At 37.0% G+C, this 21,570-nt stretch overlaps 2 protein-coding genes and 1 long non-coding RNA gene across 7 annotated transcripts; 1 reads left to right on the top strand and 2 right to left on the bottom strand.

The window, feature by feature from the left end:
- Nucleotides 1–69: 69 nt before the first annotated feature.
- On the top strand, nt 70–6,031 carry LOC105684759 (SPARC). The gene is made up of 6 exons (XM_012398382.3): nt 70–214; nt 3,654–3,736; nt 3,836–4,036; nt 4,282–4,500; nt 4,581–4,931; nt 5,571–6,031. The coding sequence occupies exons 2-6, from the start codon at nt 3,662–3,664 to the stop codon at nt 5,634–5,636; spliced, it is 912 nt and encodes a 303-aa protein (XP_012253805.2). The 5' UTR covers nt 70–214; nt 3,654–3,661; the 3' UTR covers nt 5,637–6,031.
- Nucleotides 6,032–10,513: 4,482 nt separating this feature from the next.
- On the bottom strand, nt 10,514–14,230 carry LOC125499784. Of its 3 annotated transcripts, none has more exons than XR_007276769.1 (4): nt 13,932–14,230; nt 11,542–11,688; nt 10,959–11,085; nt 10,514–10,592 (listed from the first exon to the last, which is right to left on the bottom strand). It is a non-coding gene; the product is annotated as an uncharacterized LOC125499784 (long non-coding RNA). The 3 variants fall into 3 exon arrangements; XR_007276770.1 differs by lacking the exon at nt 13,932–14,230 and adding an exon at nt 13,540–13,561; XR_007276768.1 differs by having other exon boundaries at nt 10,515–10,592; nt 13,905–14,211.
- A 990-nt stretch (nt 14,231–15,220) lies between these two features.
- Nucleotides 15,221–21,376, bottom strand: LOC105684860 (RNA-binding protein RO60-like). 3 transcript variants are annotated; one of them, XM_012398545.3, is made up of 8 exons: nt 21,243–21,376; nt 20,473–20,762; nt 20,052–20,400; nt 19,677–19,888; nt 19,404–19,609; nt 19,224–19,344; nt 18,636–19,075; nt 15,221–18,547 (listed from the first exon to the last, which is right to left on the bottom strand). In XM_012398545.3, exons 2-8 carry the CDS (start codon nt 20,674–20,676, stop codon nt 18,415–18,417), a joined length of 1,665 nt encoding a protein of 554 aa, XP_012253968.2. In that variant the 5' UTR covers nt 20,677–20,762; nt 21,243–21,376; the 3' UTR covers nt 15,221–18,414. The 3 variants fall into 3 exon arrangements, with proteins under 3 accessions (XP_012253968.2, XP_048505238.1, XP_012253969.2); XM_048649281.1 differs by having other exon boundaries at nt 18,636–19,069; XM_012398546.3 differs by having other exon boundaries at nt 20,473–20,698.
- Nucleotides 21,377–21,570: the final 194 nt, after the last annotated feature.

Raw genomic sequence — 21,570 nt, 5'->3', positions numbered from 1 at the left:
TTTCCTACTTCTTTTACGCAATGTGCAATCGCCCATAGCGAAAAAAAATAGCCTTGCGTACATGGATAATGGGATCAAACCAGAGTGTATTGCAGAAGGCGGGATGAAATCATCTCAGATTACTACAGTGCTCGAGGTTCAAACGAGGCGTCAGTCGACGTTGGTCCAGCAAGCGGAAAGGACAACTTCTCTGAAAACACTTATCCCGATCAAGGTACGCCCTACTCCCACGCTCTTGTTTACACAGCGAGAATTAAATGACATACGTACTCATAACATGATAGTAATTATAGAATTTTACCAAACGCATAATAATATACAGGTATGCGCGCACTCGACGTACCGATTAAATCTTCTGGCGCATTTTCAATTTGATTTTTTTTGCATATTCACAATTGATATTGTATTAATTTTTATATTTTTCAACACCACCGAGAACGCAGCCAAATTCTCATTTGTGGAACATACAAATTAAACTTTACATCGGGGATTTTTTATACTCCAGTATGAACGAAATTCACACTACAAAATCGGTCGCGAAATCCTGCATACTCGGTACAGCCAGTTCAATTGCAAAAACACATCTTCTTTCTATGAATTTTTGACTCATTTCCTTTTAATAAGTGTCTTGACAAGTATTTTTATGCGTATGCAATCGCACTGAAGTCTTTCTTCGGTTGATTCTTCTATTAGCCAGGCTCGCGAAATTCAAAAATCAGCAACAATCCACTATACTGTGTTTGATCTTTGCCCACCTACCAATGGAGTTATATGCACTTCCGTCATAAAAAGGCAGGCATGATATACTCAAATCAAATTCGGTAGTTCCATCTACAAAATGCATTTTGAAATATAGTAATCATTCCCCATTGGATGTGTGTGGGATTTAATTAGGAAATAGGCAAAAAATTGTCTAGGATTAGGAATATGTTACACGATTAATGTATAGACCTAGAATTGAATTTATGAGATATTTGAAACCGTAATTATTTCTTTGACAGTTATTTTGGAAAATAGCAATTTATTAGTGATGCGGGAATAGGTAATTAACGAATAGTACGAGAATGACTCACGATGATTCTGGACGTTCTCGCATTTTTCGTATATTACAATACAGCTTATAATAAGTACATGTAATCCGTTTGCCCCTGTTATTAAATAGTTCGTCGGCCGCATTGTCTCTGCAGTTAGAGACAAGTAGTAGGTCACTTCCTTCGGAAATGAAACAGATCTACGGCCACGTATCTGCCGCACAGGCTCTCCGTGCATGGTTATCGATATTTGCTTATCATCTACATACATATACGTTTCCAACTGCACTTTACGTCGGCAGCTGCAGCTCGTAGCTCACCCTGACTATAAAAATTTTTCATTCATCGTTAGTCAAAACTTTCAAAACGAACTCGCGAAACATCCTTGTTTCTTGCAATAGCAGAAATTTGGATATCACATTCATTTTATTAGCAATCAATAGATTGTCAAGATCTTCTAATTTGTTCTGGTATATGATCGAACGAAATGTGTTTCAAAAAACTTATGGTAATCTACACATAAGTATAGGCTGCAAAAGGACTAGGATGATGTATCGTGCGATTAACCGATTCAATTATATATGACATGTATTCGCAAATTGGGGTTTGCTGTGCATTGCGAAAAATTAAACATTGCCTTCTCTGCATGAATCCAATTTCCTAAATAAAATATTCATCCATAATTCCCCGCGCATCGGCGATTCAACTTTGCTGCAATTGGAGTCGCTCCTGCAATCTATATTACAACGCGTGCGACATTAACAATTAAAGTCCGCCCTTAATTGCTTGAACAAGTTTCTTCGAGGCGCGGCGGCGTCTTCCTCTGCTATTCGTGTTTGTGCCACGTCGTGCTTTTCTACAAGGAAATAGCAATTGAATTGCATAATGAATATTGCGACTGATTCGGAACATCATTCTTGTATCACTACGCCATCACTCGCTCGTTTTATATCCGCAGAAGCGAGTTCTCCATAGACCGTTCTGAGTTAGTGAATGCGACTTCGTCTCAGACTCCAACTCAGCTTGTATTCATACGCGCCTCAATGTTTGCCTCGTTATGTAAACTCTTGGAAACAGGGAGAAACAAGTCCCTTGTTTTTTCTGATTCTTCAGTCCCCTTCCAACTTCCACTTTACGCGCTTCTTTTTTCATCTCACATGAACCCCTTGAAAGGACATCTGTTTTAAGCATCACATCTGTACACGTGGTGCAATCCTCATGCATTAGTTTTTCAGATTCGGTAGTTCAATGTGATCGTCGTTCAACAAAAATTATTGCACAATTTCTTTGCGACTATCGAGCGTTTTGTTTTTTCTATGCATTCATAAGATCTGCAGATGAATTGATGATCACCATGGATTTTGAAACGCACCTCGTCGCTGGGGGACCAAAAGCATGTTTATATTACAACTAAGTAAAACGCGTTGGCGCAGTCCTAAAATTGGGTTATCGTAGCAAGACTGAATATAATAAGTTGATATGCTAAACGATCGGACTCCACACTGACCCGAGATGGCACATATATGATAGTGCGAGGCACGTCGTATTTATTCATACTTAATAAATACAAATTTATTGTAAGCGCAATTCACGCGAAGATTAATGTATACACCGATGTGTAGATACTTCTTTAATTTTGTCTCCTACCAGTTGTAAGAGATGAAAATGATCATGGCCAGAACTAGATGTATCACTGCAATATTTATTACAATCATGATATATGGATGTATCAATAATTCTGATAGATGAAAATCGTACGAGGCGCGATTGTATACCAGCGAAATTTGCCAGCTTCCATAATCAGGTTCTACGCTACAACTATTCAACACGATGAAATATAGATCGATATACTTTTATTCATTCCTGTTATTGATAATTATCTGCAATCAGGTGTCTGTATTGTATGCATAGGGTGGTCCATGAATTTGAAATGTTTCGGGAACCAGGATATAATAGAATGCCTACGCAGGAAGAAGTATTGATATATTAGAGAGAATACATGATAGCCAAATCACTTTTTTCACAAAGCTTCCTCGGAAAGTTTCGAAACGCTATGCAAATTTCTGCGCAAAGTAATGTAAAAAAAAAGAAGATGAAGAAGGAGGTAACGGTAGGAGCATTCAAGTCACGGTTCCTGTTGAACTCGTATTCATCTTATTGTTAGCGCGCGAGATGTGTGATCATTGAAATGACACAGTTTACAAATTGATAAAATAAATGTACGCTATCGCCCCATCATTTATTCGCATAAAACTTACGAATCAGACAATTTAAATTCGTTATCTGCAGCTATATCTCTTTACGATTCGCGAAATTTCGAACACATATTCGGATCGTGATGAAATGTAGCAAGTTTTTTTTTTCTTTTTTTATTTTGTTACTATAGGCCTCTAGTACGAATGATGCAATCGCGAAAAATAGCGCTTACAGCTCGTCAAGATGTAATATTATATCATATCACTTCGTCATCAAATAACGCGCAAGTTCGATGGAATCGCCTTCGTTGCAGGAATATTCGTAAAGCTGATTCGAGCTGCGACAGTTAATCGCATGCTTATTATAAATCATCATTCATTTATTGAATATTAGGTAATAGAATTCCGTATCAAATTAACGTTACAGAGGTCAGGATGAGGGCGAGGACGCAGTTACTGCTGGTGACATTCTGCGTTGGTATACTTTTGGTTACGGATGTTTCCGGAGAGGTAATTATGATTCTTCATTCTGCGTTCGTTGTACCTGGGAATGTTCCTCGAAGAAGAAAAAATTACACATCATTAATCGTGGAACTTCAATTTCTACAGAGGAAAAAGAAGCGTCATCGTCACGGAGAAAATGCGCCGACGAAGACTGCGGTAGAAAACGATGAGGATCTTTCGAGCGCGGACGAAGAATCGAATCTGTCTGTTGAAGAGGAATATAAAGCTAATTTGCAAAAAATCAAGGAAGAATTCCAATACGACCCTTGCATGGACAAACATTGTGGTGCCGGGCGCGTTTGTCAGGTAATTTTAATACCTACAATCTAAGTCCATAATCAATATCCAGTAATAATTGGACGTATCGGAAAACAATATTAGTTAAATCGGCCTTATACTACAAGCTGAAATCAGGGGATTCGTTTAAGGGTCTAGTTTTTGTTTGTATTTTGAAATTGTTCGTTTTTATTGTTATTTCATTCAATCTTTTGTACATCTATAAGTAAAAACTAAATAAATTCATGTAAACTTGTGATTTGACACGCGATCAGCCCGACAAAGAAGGTGTTGCTCAGTGCGTCTGCATCGAAACTTGTGAAACGGAGCCGGATCCTCGTCGCAGGGTGTGCATAAATTTGAACGAGACATGGCCAAGTGACTGCGAAGTCCACCAGGCTCGGTGTTTCTGCAATTCAGGTGACTCCAGGTGCAAGGGACCCGAATATAAGCACGTACACGTCGAGTACTACGGAACATGTCGAGACATGCCGGTAATTATTAGCAGGAAACGAAGATGCAAAGTCGTCGATAGATCATGTTAATCATCATTCCTAATACCATAATTACACAGGAGTGTTCCGAGGAGGATATGTCCGATTTCCCGAGACGTATGCGAGACTGGCTGTTCAACATCATGCGCGACCTTGCTGACCGTAAAGAACTTCCGGCACACTATTTGAAGATGCAGAGAGCGGCGGAAACTAACTTGACCCTGCGTTGGACCAACGCAGCTATATGGAAATGGTGCGATCTCGACGGTAGTCCCCATGACAGAACCGTTTCGAGGCACGAACTTTTCCCTATCAGAGCTCCCCTCATGGCTCTGGAACACTGCATCGCTCCCTTCCTCGACTCTTGCGATAGGGATAATAACCATAAAATCACTCTGAACGAATGGGGAAAGTGTCTCGAACTGGACGAGGTGAGTTGTCGTATCGTGGGAAAAAAATGATTTTACCAGATAGTAAAATTGAATTTAGTACATCTCGAAAATTCACTAGCTAAGGCTCACCTTGGCAATAAGTATGGTACCTGATAAGTAACATCGGAGTAAAAGTCGCCATTATTATATATATCTGTTGTTAAGTGTGTGCTCAAAATCTTATGTGTTGTCAGTGTTTACCTACACCCTCAATTCTGAATTTGCTTACGAAATATTTTCCTTTTGTTTACCAGCAACTCTACATTATTGTTGGATTTCTATCTTCGGTTATGACGGAGTGCTCCGTTAAAACTGCGCTCTGCTGGTTTCAGCGGCAGCAACCCCCAAAGCGAGCTAATTGAAATATAATTTCGAAAATAACGCGAATTTAACTTACCAACAATTTCGAATGACTCGATAATTTTAATATCCGTAAAAATTTGATAGACGGCAAAAAAGAAATACCGTCGTCACCTGATAGTAGTGAATGTTTGAAACAAATTTAACCAATGGCTTTCTTTCTTTCTCGTACGAACAGATAATTTTTATTACGATTTGTTACATTTTATTCAACCGTCGTGCGTAATGCATGAAATTTCATAGTACAACATGATCTTATAATAAATCCTTTGTTTCCAGGCTGATATGGACGACAAGTGCGACCAGCTTGCTGAAATAGCTGCAGCGGGCCTGGAGGATGAGTAAATAATTAAGATCTAACATCTAAGACGACTCGGTGTAAGCTCGTATAATTGTGCGGAGCAAATAAGAAAAGGGATTCTTCAGATGGTGACTGCGAGGCCGCGGCTGTATGCAAGGGATAAAGTTCGAGCGCGGGAAAGACGGCATGACCTTCTATGGTTTGTGCCCTTATTATAATCGTCACGTATTGCGTCGCATATCGCGCGTCTTCCCGTTTATCCTCATCTCATCGGCCGTTCGTCTTTCAGTCTGTTTATACACCGAATTCGTCGATATTTCCCTGCTCCAAATTTACATCGAAGCCTATACCCATTAAATCTATATTCACACAAATCCACTGTATACATATGTTATATACAAGAAAGGAAAACAGAGAAAAATATACATGAAGATATTATTGCGATGACATACATTTTGAACCCTAACTCGATTATAAATCATCAATTATGATTTGCTGTTTCATATGGAATGTTTCATATGATTACGATAGATGAATAATTAAATCTATACTAAATTTTTAAACTATTTACTCAACGCCTATTATAATAATAGATAACATAAGCGATCGATGCCAAAAATAGAATACTTTATATTCTCACTTTGAATCAACTTGCAACTGCTTAAATTGTAATCAAGGATTTAAAGAGTAATATTGAAATGAAAATGAAATAAATCATTGCCTTGATTTCAACCATCTGTAGCTGGTTCACGCGGACTTGGCGCTAAAAACGTGCTTATTGTTAGCAGCGCTTCGTAAGTTTCGGAACCAAAAAACTAGTGAAAAAATTTCGACGCGAAATAACGCAAATGAAACTCGTGACACCCCCGTTTGGAAATTAATGACAAGAAATCATGAGCATTTGTTCAACGGGATATCCGGTAAATTTTTGAAAAGCAGAAAATTTCGGAGAATGGCCATGACGAAAAGAACATGATGCTTTTGAAGAAGAACTGAAATGAAGCTAAATCCATCCGAGTGATCTTGAAACAGTCAATTGCGAACGTGCGATTCGGTATTCGGCCATCGGAGCAGCTCGTACGTACGTACTTAGATCCTTCTTTTCCGAAGGATCGGCAGTAGGGCCGCAGCGGCCGAAGCGACGACATCGGGAGCGACGTCGATGGCAGCGGGCACGTCCTCGGAGGAGAGAAAGAAGAAGCTGAAGAGGTAAGAGAAAAAGATAGACACATAAAGGTAAATAAGGATTAGTACGCAGTTACTGCGACATAGTTCTCTGTTTATGTTTGAAGTTTCTCCGGTCGCGTTTCAAACGTACCAAAAAGAAGAATGAGTAATAACTCGGGAAATAGTTTTCAGTTAGTCTACATATTTTAAAAAGGTGCTCAACAATCAGTAGCTACTGAAAAACCTTTATCATTGGAAATTTCGTGAACTCCGTAACTCGGAAATTTTTCCATAAGCAGTGATAAGCGATGTTTAAGACCATCATGTTTTATTGCTCTCCCGATCTGGCCGCGGAACAGACAGTATAATCGGGATTTTAGTTTGAAATTATGCTTCGTTGCCATTTCATGGACGAATTTATCGATATATTTGAGGTACGGCTCCACAATTTCACTCGGTTTCCGCTAAATATTTTCGCAATTCACAATCAGATTTATACCTGACAGACGTCGGGGCTACCTAGTTCTTTGCGATACGGTTCAACTTTTGAATACCATGACTACGCCGTGCTGAAAAATTCGTACACAGGTAAGAAATTACCGTTATTGTGTAACGCCAAGCCGATAGCCCTTGGATATTTCTCAGAATCTTAAATCAGGCACGGGTTTTTTTTTAAGAGTTTTCCACGCTGTTATTGCGTATTTCGATCTCGGATACCGAATCTCCAAGCCAAATAATTCTATCTCTGCGATTAAACGAATTATTTGGAAGCAATTTGGGGTGAAAAACACCGTAGGCTAGAGTCTTGAATAATTTCCCGGGCGATTCTTCAGAATTTCAGGGTGAAAAAACATGAAAGACTATAGCCTTGGATGATTTGACCAGGGATTTTCGAGGGTTTTAGAATCAAAAAACACCAGAGACTTGGAAATTATTAATAATTGATTGATATAATTTTGATCCTTCTGAATTTACGTGTTCATTCATTAATTCATTTAGTTATTTATCCATTCATTAATTCATTGAATTCAGAATTTTTACCTGATGCTCATACATCTACGCTGAATGTTGAGCAATCGTCGCGTCTATTAATTATAATACTGATTAATCGGTATAATTTCGATCCTTCTAAATTCATGTTTTTATCCATTCATTCATTCATTCATTCATTCATTTATTCAGTCACTCATTGAATCGGAAACTTATACATGATGCTCATATATCTACGCTGAATGTTAAGCAATCGTCGCGTCCATGAATATTGATATCGATTAATTGGTATAATTTTGATCCTTCTAAATCCATGTTTTTATTTATTTTTTCATTTTTTCATTCATTCATTCATTCATTTATTCAGACACTAATTGAATCGGGAACTTATACATGATGCTCATATATCTACGCTGAATGTTAAGCAATCGTCGCGTCTTTGAATATTGATATCGATTAATCGGTATAATTTTGATCCTTCTAAATCCATGTTTTTATTCATTTTTTCATTCATTCATTCATTCATTCATTCTTTCATTCAGACACTCATTGAATCGGGAGTTTATACTTGATGCTTATACATCTACTCTGAATGATGAGCAATTATCGCGTCTGTTAATATTAATGTTGATCAATCGGTATAATTGCGATCATTCTAAATTCATGTTTTTATTCATTCGTTGATTCATTCATTCATTCATTCAGTGAATCGGGAATTCATACCTGATGCCTATACATCTACTCTGAATGTTGAGCAATCGTCGCGTCCATTAATAATTATATTGATTGATCGGTATAATTTCGATCCTACTCAAGTCATGTTTTTATTCACTCATTTATTCAGTTATTTATTTATCAATTGATTCATCGAATTGGGAATTCATACATGATACCTTCACATCTACTCCGAATGTTAAGCAATCTTCGCGTCTATCAATATTAATAATAATCAATCGGTAAACCTCCGATCCTTCTAAATTTATGTTCTCATTCATTTATTTATTCATTTATTCATTCATTCATTGAATTGGGGAATTGAACATGATGCCTATACATCTACTCTGAATGTCAAGCACTTCTTGCGTCTATGATTGCAGACTGTTTTAGTTATCTAACAAATAATTATCATGAATAGTATTTTGAACTGCTGATTAATTAATTAGTATTGCAAAAGCATATATCTATTTATCCATTCATTTACATATTCATCTTATCCTATTTTATAATAATCAATTAATCATTCAATTGAATATTCATCTAATTGGTATGATTTTTATACTTCTAAATTGGTTTTCATTCATCAGGCATTCAGTTATTTATATATTTTTGCATCTATCGAATTATAAACCGTATATGATCTCCGTATAATCTCACATATACAGCAATTCATAGTTCGATCGCTAAATTCCTTCGAGACATTTTAGATTTGGCACTTTTTAGGTTGACGAATCGGCGATAATTCGTTCAGTTTCAGAGATTGAATCATTTGGCTCACAGATCCGGATTCGGATTTTATCTCAGGTTCTGAACAAAATCTCAGGCTATAGGCTTACCGGTTTCTTGGGGTGGAAAAGATTATTCATGTATTCCAATCTCAGGAACCTGGTGTCCAAAGTCACTCGTACACAGAGTAGAGAAAGTTGGCGTCGTAACTTTGTACCAAGAATATCCTTTGTCCTTGAAATTTCGTACAATTAGGTATAATTAATAATAGATTCATGAACTCCTATATTATTACTATTATTCAGTGATAATATTCTCAACTGCAGGATAGTGGTAACCGTGTTTACACACTATAATACGTCTATGTATGGGATTTGGTAATTCATCATAGGTTTAGAAATAATCTCCACTGTTATCATTTGAACCAATTTATTCATATAATTTAGGTTATTTTTTACAATTTTACTTTATTATCAGTCAGTATGATATAAGATAGTGTATTATGAAAATATATTCAATTTAATATGTTCTAACATCACATTGGCAGTAATATATTAACATATAATATAATATAACATATCATTATTATGTTGACATAAAACATAATATTGGCAATAATTTATTCTTATATTACTTCATTATTAATGCACTTTTCGTATATTTCAGGAACCCGGAGATGCTGCCGCCGTAGCTGCCGTTTGCCCGGACTTCCCCTGTTCATCAGGGGGAGTCCACTGACCCGTCCCCTGGGACAGCGCGGCCTCCCACCGCCCCCGGGGTCCCAGGGGACCCAGTCCCCGAGGACATGTCTTCGGGGATGCGGTATCCCCGCTGGAGGGGATGCCATATCCCGAGGGACATGTCCTCGGGAACTGGTCTTCGGGGACACGTGTTCCCCCAGGGACACGTCCCCGGAGATGCGGTATCCCCGCTGGAGGGGATGCCGTGTCTTTGGGGGCGTGGCCTTGGGGGAATACGAGTCCTCGAAAAACCCGGGAAAAGGAGGTCCCAAGCGGTCACTCGTTTTCTTGATTTCTCTAGAGAAACGAAAAACAAAGTGTCCGCTTGGGACCTCCTTTTCCCGGGTTTTTCGAGGACTCGTATTCCCCCAAGGCCACGCCCCCAAAGACACGGCATCCCCTCCAGCGGGGATACCGCATCTCCGGGGACGTGTCCCTGGGGGAACACGTGTCCCCGAAGACCAGTTCCCGAGGACATGTCCCTCGGGATATGGCATCCCCTCCAGCGGGGATACCGCATCCCCGAAGACATGTCCTCGGGGACTGGGTCCCCTGGGACCCCGGGGGCGGTGGGAGGCCGCGCTGTCCCAGGGGACGGGTCAGTGGACTCCCCCTGATGAACAGGGGAAGTCCGGGCAATGATGTTGGAGGAACTGCGACCTGCAACATAAATAACAAATAAATAATTAGTTAACGCAATACATGACTTAATGTATGACCTATCATGTAACCTAATGTATAATGTATTTTATGCCTCAGTATGTATAAGTATATGAGACGCTTGAATTATAATAAATTGTACCAAGTTATGTGATAATAAATTATTGTCTTGCCTTATTGGCGTGTCTGATGAATTATGTTATCGGGGTGCTTGAATATAATAAGTACATTGGGTAATTTTGGCGATCTGAGTTTATGAAAAGGATTTTGAAAATCTTTTCTAAGGGGGTGCAATTCACATACTAAGACTCTATACGTTGGATCATACTAGGGACCCTCGAAAGAGATGAATTAAATGAAACATACCTCTGCAGAAAAGGAGTTGTATGTCTCATGTGTTGCAGATTCATCTCGACTGGGTGAAGACGAAGTGATGTATCTCATCGAGAAGACTCGGTGATGTCCTGATTTGGTTCCATCACGCAATGGTCATCTACCAGGAAAAAAAACACATATCATATGTAAAATTGAAGTCACGATGTAACAACCACTTATATTTATATTATATGTGTATCCACGAATAAGATCAATGAATCTTTCCGTATCTCATTGAGAACACAAATCGAGTGAATCATTGTAACATTATCCCGTAAATCCCAAGAAATTTTGTATAGATAGTTGTTTGAGAATAATAGCTACATCAAATTTGTATGAGTTAGATAGATTAATTAATTATTTCATAATTCGAAAACAAAATAAACCGCGTAATCCAATTGAAAGTCATCTATCAGAATTATAAAGGATTGTTGAGAACCCGGGCGACTATATTTATGACTGTTTTTAGTATAAATAGTCGGGAGCGCGTAATCTAAATACGTATAGAAACGTTCGCACAACCAATTTAAGCAATATTCAACTAACAATAAGTTTTGTAAAAAAGTTTGCTCACCGTTCTCTCTCTCCATCGTCGCTGAGAGAAACCTGCATTGATACTGATAGCGTTCCTGATGTTGCTGCTCCAATCGCTGAAGCCATACTGAAGTGGAACTGCCGTAGCACCCAAGACGGAAGACGTGAACGAATGATTCGTGATTGACTGCAATTTATGCGATTATTATACATATGTATACCGCTTTGTGTCTGAATTATTATGCTTGTTAATTAATCATCATCAATCGGAAATTCGGATGAGTCCAGGATGCTCACTCTACGTTGAAATGCGCAACGAACACGAAGACGTCGATTGAATTGAGCTACCAATGAATCCCATCGAGATATCTTTGATTTTTCACAATTCAGATCGATAAATTCGTGATAACTTGTTCAAAATCGGAGATACAGTTTTCTGCCTTGCAGCTTCGGATTCCTGAGATTAATATACGTGAGAATAGCGTGAAAAGCTTTTGAGGAAAATCCCAATTCTGGTCTAAGATTTTGAATGGTATCCAAGGGCTATAGGCGTGGTGTGTTCCCGAGGCAAAAGGTAATGTATTTGTTCTAATTATCCCAGGGCGCTTTTTCCACGTCAGAAGGCGTAACAATCACAGAGACGTCGTTCAAATTGAGCTAGTAATAAATTCAGTCAAGATATCCTTGAATTTTCACATCTTACAATTAGATCGACAAACTGGCGATAACTTGTTCAAGTTTTGAATAAGAATTACTCGGCTCATTCTTCACACCCCAAAATTGCGAGATATTAGCAAAGACTACAGTCTTTGGTAATTCCTGAATTCGAAATCCTGAATAACCGTACCACTAAATTGACGAAGACTATAGTCTATGATGTTTTTTAAACCTGAAATCCTCCTAAGATCGGCGGAAAAATTAGCAGAGACATGAGATTTCATATAAATCATGTAAAAATTATTATTTCAATGGATAAATGACTGACTCAACAAATAAAATCACGCGTAAATAGAAGGGGATCGAAATTATACCGATTAATTGATATTAATAATAACATAAACGACGATTGCTTAACATTCAGCGTAGATGCATAAGCAGTACGTATAAAATCCCGATTCAAAGAATGAATGAATAAACGCATGAATTTAGAAGGATTATAATTATACCGATTAGTCAATATTGGTATCAGTAGACGCGACGATTGCTTAAGATTCAGAGTAGATATATGAGCATCATGTATGAATTCTGAATTCAATGAATCAATGAATGGATAAAAGAATGAATGAATGAATGAATGAATGAATGAATGAATGAATGAATGAATGGATAAAAACATGAATTTAGAAGGATCGAAATTATACCGATTAATCAGTATTATAATTAATAGACGCGACGATTGCTCAACATTCAGCGTAGATGTATGAGCATCAGGTAAAAATTCTGAATTCAATGAATTAATGAATGGATAAATAACTAAATGAATTAATGAATGAACACGTAAATTCAGAAGGATCAAAATTATATCAATCAATTATTAATAATTTCCAAGTCTCTGGTGTTTTTTGATTCTAAAACCCTCGAAAATCCCTGGTCAAATCATCCAAGGCTATAGTCTTTCATGTTTTTTCACCCTGAAATTCTGAAGAATCGCCCGGGAAATTATTCAAGACTCTAGCCTACGGTGTTTTTCACCCCAAATTGCTTCCAAATAATTCGTTTAATCGCAGAGATAGAATTATTTGGCTTGGAGATTCGGTATCCGAGATCGAAATACGCAATAACAGCGTGGAAAACTCTTAAAAAAAAACCCGTGCCTGATTTAAGATTCTGAGAAATATCCAAGGGCTATCGGCTTGGCGTTACACAATAACGGTAATTTCTTACCTGTGTACGAATTTTTCAGCACGGCGTAGTCATGGTATTCAAAAGTTGAACCGTATCGCAAAGAACTAGGTAGCCCCGACGTCTGTCAGGTATAAATCTGATTGTGAATTGCGAAAATATTTAGCGGAAACCGAGTGAAATTGTGGAGCCGTACCTCAAATATATCGATAAATTCGTCCATGAAATGGCAACGAAGCATAATTTCAAACTAAAATCCCGATTATACTGTCTGTTCCGCGGCCAGATCGGGAGAGCAATAAAACATGATGGTCTTAAACATCGCTTATCACTGCTTATGGAAAAATTTCCGAGTTACGGAGTTCACGAAATTTCCAATGATAAAGGTTTTTCAGTAGCTACTGATTGTTGAGCACCTTTTTAAAATATGTAGACTAACTGAAAACTATTTCCCGAGTTATTACTCATTCTTCTTTTTGGTACGTTTGAAACGCGACCGGAGAAACTTCAAACATAAACAGAGAACTATGTCGCAGTAACTGCGTACTAATCCTTATTTACCTTTATGTGTCTATCTTTTTCTCTTACCTCTTCAGCTTCTTCTTTCTCTCCTCCGAGGACGTGCCCGCTGCCATCGACGTCGCTCCCGATGTCGTCGCTTCGGCCGCTGCGGCCCTACTGCCGATCCTTCGGAAAAGAAGGATCTAAGTACGTACGTACGAGCTGCTCCGATGGCCGAATACCGAATCGCACGTTCGCAATTGACTGTTTCAAGATCACTCGGATGGATTTAGCTTCATTTCAGTTCTTCTTCAAAAGCATCATGTTTTTTTCGATCTCGGTACGAATCTTTCAGTGTGGCCATTCTCCGAAATTTTTTACTTTTCAAAATGGGCAAGCAAGAAATCGGAAGTGCAAATTTTTTTTTCACAGTAATTCCAAGCGATCAATTGAGTAGAGTTTATCAAATTGCATTATTCAATTTTGTACAATATTTTATTGGATGTTTTTCCAGTGTTTCTTTTCACGTGGTATTTTAGATCTTTTTCCTGAGATCTAATGGATCATTTTCTTTTTAATAATTCACAAACCCAACCAGACAAATTGAATTGAATTGAGTTTTTTTTGCTTTCCTGTAATATTTATGGTCACTTGGAATGAGCAAAATACGTCCGCCTTGTTCTCCGTGGTGCATGGAAGTGAGGTGAACGTTAAACTCGAAGAGTTTGCATCGAAGAGGATCGCCGACCACCACGCTACAAATTCTTTGTAAACTTTTCACCCTTCCATTCCTCTATGCTAATCGAAATAAAAGAATCCGATTAAAAATTGAATTTTTTCGAATTCGATTAGCAGAAATATTCCACAGATATTATAAACGATAACTAGCGTGACTTGTCATCTTGCGAGACGTTTTTAAAACTTGACTGATTTTCTCTTAGGAATTTAAAGCGGAATAAAAACCCAAGTTCCGTCGCTGCAGCTCTTATGCGCGCAGACTTGGCGTTGAAAACATGCGTTGCAACGCTTTATACGTTTTGAACCCAGAAACCGAAAAATTGCTAGGAATCATCTATGCAAGTACAATCGCACCTTTTCGTGCGTGGTACTCCTCAACTTCCACGCGATTATTTCTGACCAACGAGTCAACGACGCGTTGTTTAATACATTGAAACGACTGATTAAACCACTTTCAGTAACGGTGGTATCGGTCACGTCATAGGACCAGTGTGTAATGGCTCTTTGCTCTACGTTTGCAATTTATGCAACGTTAGCAGCATATCGCAAGATATGGTGATGACACATGTATCAGAAATCATAATTTGCGAAGTACCTAAGTAAAAGTATTCTGTTGGGTTGTATTATAAATTTTTACGTTTTTTTTTTGTTCAGTAAGAATTTATTTCGCTATGATATCCTATTGCCTTTTCATAGTTATACAAGATTTCTATAAAATAGCAATAAAATCACGATTACTGTTATGATTCATGGTAGTGTAACATCATTACGTAATTTGTAAATGAATAACCGTTTGTCTATTGTATTACTTATAAATAAGTTTATCTTGATACAACATACTAAAAATTACTAAAAATATCTATCCTCATTGCCAAGAATTACAGGTTGTAAATTTTTTTGAGTTTTTTTTTTCATGTCAATCAATACAAATTAGGTATAAAAATAACGTTAGGATTGCAATACGAATTTGCAGTGAACCCAATTTACTATTTACCAGCAGCCGTATTACCAGAATATTACCTACTCTAGTGATTATGAAGGTTTTCAAGGCCTCTTCACGTACGAATTTTCAGCTTAATATTTTGTTCTATAGCACTGCAACGAGCATCATATAAAATGAATTGAATGGAAAAATCGCTTCCTCTCCCAAATTTGATTATTTGAACAATGAATAAAAAATATTTCGATAACCTGTGTATACAAATCAACTAATGTCAACAAATGACTTGAGATATTGCATGAGCTTTGATGATCACATATATTTTACCTTATCTTCTTGAAATTGGGTTGGTTTAGAGACGTGTCAACGGCCAATTTGCCAGTATCAAATGATCAATAAATTACCTAATTCCGATTCTGTGAATCAATCAGTTGATGAATAAATATCCCATTGAATTTTGGATACCTTGTAAAATATTGCTCACGTGTCAATGTTACTAAATACTCTTTGTCTATTAATTATTAGACATGTTTGGAAGTGCAACAGTGGAATTTTGATCTACAGAAACTAATCATACATACGTTTGTTTCATACGATGTGTTTACATTGAACATGAATGTCCTTTAACAACACCGGTATGAGTGAATCACAATAAAAATCACAATGTTTCAGACAGCTCAAAATGCAAACTATGCTCCATAGATTCTCATATGCAATCTGAATAGTTGTGCTGTTGTTGAATATGATTACATAAATTGTAACATATTTTATGTATTGTTCAGTACCTATAGAATGCTTCTGGTCAAACTTACATCTGTAATGATGAACTTTTATCTAGTACATATTTACGTAATAGATTTCCATTTTTTTGTTTCATTTTTTTGTATATTTCCGAGAAAAAGTCATCGCCTACCAATGAATACAAAATTTTGTGAATATTTCTGAAAATTGAATTGAGAAAAAAAGAAGAAATACTGATTCTTCGAGACCATCGTATTGTTTCCAACTGAAAAGTTGTAACGAGGTGATAGAAAATGAAAATTCAGTAAACTATTTGATGTTTCTAATAGCACACAAAAACTAAACAGTGAAGTTAATAATCGCATACATAAATATTAGTGATAGCGATGCAATGTTATTGAACAAAGCTATTGATATCATTAGATATCACGGATTATCAGGAAAATTTCTTACGTTAGTTTAGGACTAATTAACAAATTAATTATACCTAAGCACACTCCCTAAGCACATCTTTATTTATTCATTTCCCTAGTTTTAACAATAACAATGTATTTTGTATCACAGTATGACAGTAGTGGTATAAATTATCAATTGCCGTCACTTTGGACATAATGGCGAATATGAAATAACAGTAAAATTATACTAAAAAGTGTAAGCTTATATTCTTTGGGGCTAAATGCGTATCACAGTGAAAATTTCTTTCATCGTTATGGTTCATTTTTCATTGATTTTTTTTTGCATTTTTTTGAATATATGTTTCTTTTTTGTTTTTTTTCTGCTTGTCGGGAGTGTGCGAGTTTCTAGATCATTAAGCTATTATAATGACGTTATAAATAAATTACCGCGAACCCATGGTATGAAGCAGGATTAAACTAAAAACAAAATAAGTGTTCCTATGCAAAATGTATTTTTGAGTATCATTATTCCTGTGTTGCAGTATATCGTACCAGAAAATACTGCCACACTTAACGCCAGCTTTCTTACTCTTACTGTTAGTGCATAGGATCAATCTCATATAATGATTTTGTAAATTCCTGTAAAATGGGGAAAGCAGATGCACACTAATAAGATCACAGGAAAAGAAAAATATTAATGAAAGTAGTGCGGATTACTCCTAATTCTAATCACAAGAATCATTATCTGATAATGACATTAACTTATTGTTAAAAATTTATTATGCAAAACATTGGGTGATGGATTTGTTCTCATTTAGAGAGTGTTATTGTACGGATACCGTAAGTATTCTCAGAACTTATGGGCTGAGTCGATTCGTCATGGAAATTTCTTCGCATAATTTATTAGTAGAACGTCTAATTTTCAGACATTTAATCACCCCGCTAAAAACAGTCGTTATTATCAAAAAAAGAAACATAATATCATTTAGAAATGAGAAAAACAAACAAAGCCCCGACTTGCCGCTTTCTACACTCATACTTTGATTTTTCTGATACAGATCTGCATCTGATTACCGCAACAGAATGATTAAAAACGTTCAAGAAGCAAATCATACACTTACATGGCAAAAATCTTGACCGTGCGTCAAGTTATATCTTAAATAGTGCTGCCATATCGATTGTAGTAAAACATGTCATAGGTCTAGATTAACATCTTTGTAGAATCATGCGACTGAAGCTATGAATCGACAAATGGTTTGGAAGTTATCAAAAGATGTGTCTGTATGAATCGTCGTCACCCTACTTTAAAGAAAAGACATTTTAGGCAGTTATGTGTAGTTATTCCTCACTTTTATCGTTTGTCGTACCATACGATATTGATTTATTTGTTGATGTTCTTGCAAAACTCTTTCAGAGGTTCGAATTTTTACAGATAATATTCTGAATGTAAACAATGTTGTCGATCAACCTGAAGCTTTGTTCCTGTTGCAAGTTACCCTCTAGATGAGAAGAGTAAAGATTGAGTCCAAAGATATAAATATTCAATGTCTAACAGCTGCAACGTAACGTTACATCGGTGCGGTACGCGTGATTGCATAGCTCATAATTATATGCTTTTGCATTGTGGATAACTAATTATGTAAATGATACCTTCACACGATGGTCATCAATTTTCAAACACATAATAGATTTCCTCAGTTGATGGGAATAGATTTCCTTAGTTGTGGCTGTTAGCAGAAATTGATATCTTCATTATTTAAAAGAGAGATCTTGCAAAAGCTTCTATAATTTTCGGAACGTTCGCGTCAAACCCGCAAATGGTGAGAACGTTTTTGTCTTCATCAATCGGATTTCCTATTTGTGGAGTTGTCATCGCACAGGTCACTAGTCTGTAATAAAAGATCAGCAAGGATTAGTGATAAGAACCCAGTCACAAAATAGCTTTCACTTCCGTTGCAATAAGTTCATAAATCTCACTTTGCATTGTCTTGTGACATTTTGCTTCGATAATTTTTGATGGCTCGTCTGGGATTGTCAATTCTTGATCCATTCCCGAATCTTTTGTCAATAACATCTACGACATTGATGAAGACATCGTACTTCTTTTTTTCTTGAGCTGCCCATATGATAGGTTTCTCTAAATTAACCGGTCCGGTTGGCATTTGTTTCATCTTTTTGAAAATTTGCCCTAGAGATGCATTTGTGTACATTTTGTCTAGATTGACAATGTGAACTCCAGTATTTTTGAATGTTGCCACCGTGACATTTTTTTCACATCGGAGAAGACAGAGAGCGATCAAGCAACCCGCCTCTGCGGCATTGATATTACCACATTGCCAGACTCGACTCTCTTGCATAGCCTTGCTCATGTCTATCGTGATCATATATTGCAAACCAGTTGGCTTCAGGATCTGCAACTACAAGTTATGATAAGTAGACCGTTGAAATTCATCTGCTCTATTATCTTGTGAATGAAGAAATATGGGAATCCCGAAGAACATGAGAATGGAATAATGGCAACTTCCATATAGTTTTCTGTACAGTAGATACTTTTAAAAGACTCACATCAAATGAATAGCCAAGCGTCTTATACAGAGTTTCGATAATTTTTCGATTTGGTCTTATCGGTGGAGGTGATGGTTTCTTAGCAGCATCTTTAACTTTTTGCTTTTCATATGACAAAGGTCTAATGGAAAAAAAAGCATTATACCGAGTAAATATAACATGATAGATGGAATTACTCACTTTCCAGATTTTTCATAATTCTTTATCGTTATAAGCACGAGAGCAGGGTGTACATTTTCGCGGATCAGCCTCTCTTTATCCGTGATCACGTCAATTATTTTATCAGCTTCCACAGCGTAAGGTTTGAGTAATCCAATATTATGTATTCTTTGCAAGTTGTTCAACAGCATGGTTATACTCATTGTTGGTATCAATGAATTCCATACCTGGACAATATTCATCAATTAAAAATTTACATATATCTTTTAATCACTTGCTCATCATGAAAGTCACCTCTCTAGATTTCAATAAATGCCCAGGAACATGTTCTAATGATAGATTATGAATTTCCAGAAGCCTCCCAGCCACCACTTCATCTTCACAGTGCTTAAAATCTTCTACTTTTTGAATGTATTCAAGGACCTCAGCAGCATCCGGTTTATCGGAAAACTCTTGCTTCGCAACTTTCAAGCCGAACAATATATACTTCAGAACTGCCTGTTTTGCTATAATAATATGAAATCAGAATAAACAAATCATAATATTGGTGAACCTATACTTCAGAGTCTCAGAAGCAAAGAGGTATTTACTTATAAAACGAAGCAAGGAGGCGTAACGATTGCATTTTTCTGAGAAATTGTGAACAACATGATGAATGATTCAAATTACCAATATCAGTTGTTTTAGGGTGAGACAATTTGATAATGTCCTTGTGACTCCAGCCATATCTGCCTTTGTATCTTGTCACACACTTAGCTAATTCCATCGCATCCTTAGACAAATACCAGTCACTTGCAGCTTTACGCCAACCGCTACCCCAACCATGTTTCGGCTCTGGAGCACTTTTGGCCAATTCAGAAGCAAATTTTGTGAATAAAATGAAGTGCTGTGGTGTTGTACAAATCGTTTTTACTGCATCGTAGGCAGCATGGCGCAAACTTTCTTTTTTCTGCCTAGCACATAATGCTAGTGCAAACACAAGCGTTTCCGGATTCGGTACCATCCCACTATCGAAAGCCTGGCAAATGGAGAAGATGATTGACGGCAACAGTTACTATTTAACAATAGCTGTGGATATCAAGCGACGTACTTTCTTGATGAGTTCGATCGGTACCAATGGGTTATCTCGTTCAGCTAACTTGCCGATGGAAGTGACACGACTTTGCTCATAATATTTATGAACAAACCAACAGCCTGGCTGATAATTTGGGTATTCTTTACCAACAAAGAGATATTGGGTGAAGTGAACCTCAGGTTGTTCTGAATGATCACCTGACTGCATGGACTCTGCCATCTTTTTAAATCGCAAAGTAAATCTGTAAGATCCAAAACTTTATCCACAACATCCACATGGATGTCAAAGGTCTCTTGGCTTGCAACCTATGAAATTATTTTTGCAATGTACTTAGGGTGTACAATGAATTATAATAGGTGAATTCAATTTGGAGGGCCAACAAAATGAAATGTAAAAAGTATTGAGTCTCATATGATGTATGAACGAATTTTGTGGAGCTAATAGTTGCTTTGATATTCTCAGCTGTTTTCACACAACAATGTCAAACGAGGTTGATTATGGAGGCGAGATGTTCGAAGTGTTTGCAGTTACATTATAAGATTAAAAAAACACAGCTATGAGAATGATTACCTTCCAGGTTGATGGTTTCGCTAAATCAAGTAAGGAAATCAGTACATGAAGTGACATGATATGACATGATATGACCTGAAATTTGTGACAATGGCATGCAAAACTCAATCTTTGATTATCCATTATTATCTGATAAATTTGAATGCTAGCTTGGATTTTGAATGATCAAGTGAGCACGGATGAATCTGATTTCAACCAAGAAATTTCTGAGTTACCTGGTAATATTGGAAAATGTACTCCCCCAAATACGGCCATGCAATATTCCCTCTTCGTTTGCTTACGATTTATTCGTGACGTGATGTACACGATTAAAAATCCAGCGCGTCTCAGCGGCAAGGAGTGTGACGAAACTTCGGGCGAGGCGCAAAGAATGGTAAAAATGTGAACAATTTCGACTAGTTCGATAAAGAAGAGAGTTCAAGAGTCCATTATTATTTACAGTCGACTCTGATATCCTGCAACTGTAGGTACAATCAATGAGCTCTCTTACCTGCACTTTTGTTGCTTTTATAGTGCAATTTCGGCACTAATATGAAAATCTTT

Source organism: Athalia rosae, chromosome 2 (genome assembly GCF_917208135.1).
Source record: "Athalia rosae chromosome 2, iyAthRosa1.1, whole genome shotgun sequence".
Lineage (NCBI taxonomy): Eukaryota > Metazoa > Arthropoda > Insecta > Hymenoptera > Athaliidae > Athalia > Athalia rosae.
Note: the sequence above shows the minus strand (reverse complement) of the source record. Positions and strands in the feature narration are given on the sequence as shown.